The 2,975-nt window shown below is 40.0% G+C and overlaps 1 protein-coding gene across 1 annotated transcript; it reads left to right on the top strand.

The window, feature by feature from the left end:
- Window positions 1-1,765: 1,765 nt before the first annotated feature.
- MELLADRAFT_65366 (uncharacterized protein) lies at window positions 1,766-2,131 on the top strand (the record flags this gene model as incomplete). Its single annotated transcript, XM_007412881.1, has 1 exon — window positions 1,766-2,131. The coding sequence occupies one exon, from the start codon at window positions 1,766-1,768 to the stop codon at window positions 2,129-2,131; it is 366 nt and encodes a 121-aa protein (XP_007412943.1).
- Between the last annotated feature and the right edge of the window lie 844 nt (window positions 2,132-2,975).

The raw sequence follows: 2,975 nt of genomic DNA, 5'->3' as shown, positions 1-2,975 counted from the left end.
TGTAAGATCGACCAGAGCTCCGAGTAAGATTCTTAGAGGGAGTACTCAGCCATCCCACTGGCTATCAATCCTCTCTTCAGAGGTCAACTAACCACAGTCTTCACTTGGGTGTACCAAGTGAAGACTTCATCTTTGTCTACTCTTCACCTTTTTTTAGTGAAGAGCCAGCCCAACAGTTGCTGACTCCTCACAAGTATAGTATATCTGAGTTTAATTCATCTATGATATACCAAGTATAGTTCAAGTCAGTATAGTTGGACTCTATACTATACCAAGTATAGTGAAGCATAGTATAGTATAGTATAGTGACAGCCTTGCCGTAGTTGTGTTGTTTGATAGCTTCAAAAATTTCTTTTGGAGTCCACATCTCAAGGCATTCATGGGAGTTGAGGGTTTGGAAAAAGACATCATGTTCTTCTTATGAGGAACATTCAATGACACTAGCTCTTGAAGATCCTGCTTGAGATCTTGTTGAGCTGAAGGAGTGATTATTGGGTCTGTGTCTAGATTGATATCTTGAATACTGTTCAGATCACTTGCCTCCAGAGATCCATTGGGCTTGTGGGGAGAGATGATTTCCCACTTTTGAAAGCAGTTCTTGATAGTTGAATTGATAATATCAAACCAAAGGTTTTTGGAGCATTCCATAGCATCAAGCTGGTTAATTTTGTAGATCAGGCCAACAGGCCCATTGGATTCATCACAATTGATAGCATAGCTTATGAACTCCAATTGGTATCAGCATTCCGCAAGGCATGAATGCCAGCATCCAGCGGCTGAACATGTGAGGTAAGTTTTGGTGCAAAGAATTCAAGTTGGATACTTGTGAGTTGATAGTAAGGGGCTCACCATGTCCCAAAAAGTTGTGAACAAAAAGAATAATCAATAACTTTTGTGCTTGGGCTCCCTATCCCAGTGAGTGATTCACTCAGAGAACAGTGCGTAGGTCATCCAGGCCTTTTCAATCTTCCAGTAATGATATCCAAGAGAGCTGGAACTCTTGTTCAAGCAGGCAGGTTGGAGTGACTTTCTGAAGATGAAAGGCTGAAGCTTATCAGAACCATCTGCATTACATAGAAGAGAAAAGCACTATGTCTGTTCCCGGGTAGCACACCAACGTGTACACACCAAGAGGTTTGAAAAGTAAGAATGATTTTTGATTTAGCTTAGGTGTTTGACCAAGATATGAGTACCAGCACCCCTTTGTGAATAAAGAATCAATAAATTGGGTTTTACAATTGGCCGATAGATGTTGGAAGAAAGGTCCAGATGGCCTTTCTCCAATATCTAATAGTGCTGACCAGGTCCATGACAAACTACCATTGTTGAAAGACTATAAGAGCATTGGACTGTCTCTACCGGTCAAGTGGCAAGAAGCCTGATTGGTAGTGATGCTTTTCAAGAAGCTGATGTGATTGGAATTAGTTTAAGTTGTATCAAATGTAACATGATGGTCAAAATATCACTGATCTGCTGTTTTGTATTGAATGAAGCTTTCAATTATACTACACAAAGTTGATTCTGGAACTTTTCCACAAAATTTCCAGAACATTTTTCAGAAATCCAGAATGCTTCTGCACCCTGGCAAAAGGGCATTCAAACATGTACTGCTTTTCACAAGTCCAGGAGTCCAGAACACAGTCAAATCTGTGTCCTGGGGCAGTTCTGGAAAATTTGTGGAAAAGTTCCAGAATCAACTTTGTGTAGGACAAATATTGCTGCTTCTGGACCACCTGGACCTGTCTAAGCTGACTCAGCAAATAAGATGACTGCTGGTATTTTGAGAACACAAATTCCTTTAAAATATGTGCCTTACCTTCTAATCCTCTACAATCATGTCCAAGATAATTTCAAGGCTCACAAAGCAATCTCAATTCTCACAGCTGGCGCCAGCTTATTGAAACAAGCCTCTAATATGATTTTGAATGCCAAAAGAGCATCAGTCACTGTCTATGCTTGTCAAGAAATCTTATCATCTCCATATGGATCTAAATTAATTCAGTGTTTATTAGATAAATGGAATATTGCTGTAGTCACTAATTTGATGGGTATGGATGCATTTGATGAAGAAGATCCTAAAAGTTCACAGATGTACCTTCTTCTTTGGTCCTTATGGATTCAGTGGGTTTGATGCAAAGTTGAGATGGACCAAGATAATATTTTCCATCAATCAGTGATGGTGAGAAGTTGGGACTGGGTGATGGCATTGCTTCAACTTTGAATTTATTTTCCAAAATTTAAGTTCTCAAGTTCAAATTTGGGGTTTTATATCTCCAGAAATTGACAAATGACTTTATGCTGAGTAAAACCCAGGATTATCAATCTGATATTGAAATCTTTCAATTTGTGAAGCCTGCTCAGACTAGTCCAATTGTCAAAGCTTTGGGATTGTCAATGTCAGGATTATTCATTTTGGTCTCATCAGGGAGGGATGGCTGAACATGCATAGCTGCTAATTAGTATCATTGAGCTAAGGCGGTAGACCCACATATATCTGAGCTGCTCAGATGGAACATAGATGTAATGCAGTCTAGATGCAATTGCAAGACTCAGACCCCCTTGATGTTGAGGGGGTATCTGGCGGTCCTTGTGTAAGGGCACACCCGTTGTCCACAATGAAAGATGAACAAAGAAGGATGTTTAATGCTCTCACTGTCTGAGCCTCTGGACAAAGGCTGTTCTTTGCTTGGCTCTGAAACTTATTTGTAGGTTATATCCATACTCTACATGGACTGATTGGTGTGTACACGTGGATGTGGTACATGGAAACAGGCATGGTGAAGGTTAAACAAATCTTGTTGGACTGTGTTCTGGATTTGCTTTCATTTGAAGGACCTTTCTCAGGAGGCATCCTACAACAATATGCAGTGATACATACATAGGCAGCAAAGAGCCTTGAAATTGAAAATCATGGTCTCATAATGTTACCAAAACTGTTGGGTAGTGATTTCCTTACCCATTAAACATCCCACTCT

This window comes from Melampsora larici-populina, assembly GCF_000204055.1.
Source record: "Melampsora larici-populina 98AG31 unplaced genomic scaffold MELLAscaffold_33, whole genome shotgun sequence".
In the NCBI taxonomy this organism is placed as follows: Eukaryota; Fungi; Basidiomycota; class Pucciniomycetes; order Pucciniales; family Melampsoraceae; genus Melampsora; species Melampsora laricis-populina.
Note: the sequence above shows the minus strand (reverse complement) of the source record. Positions and strands in the feature narration are given on the sequence as shown.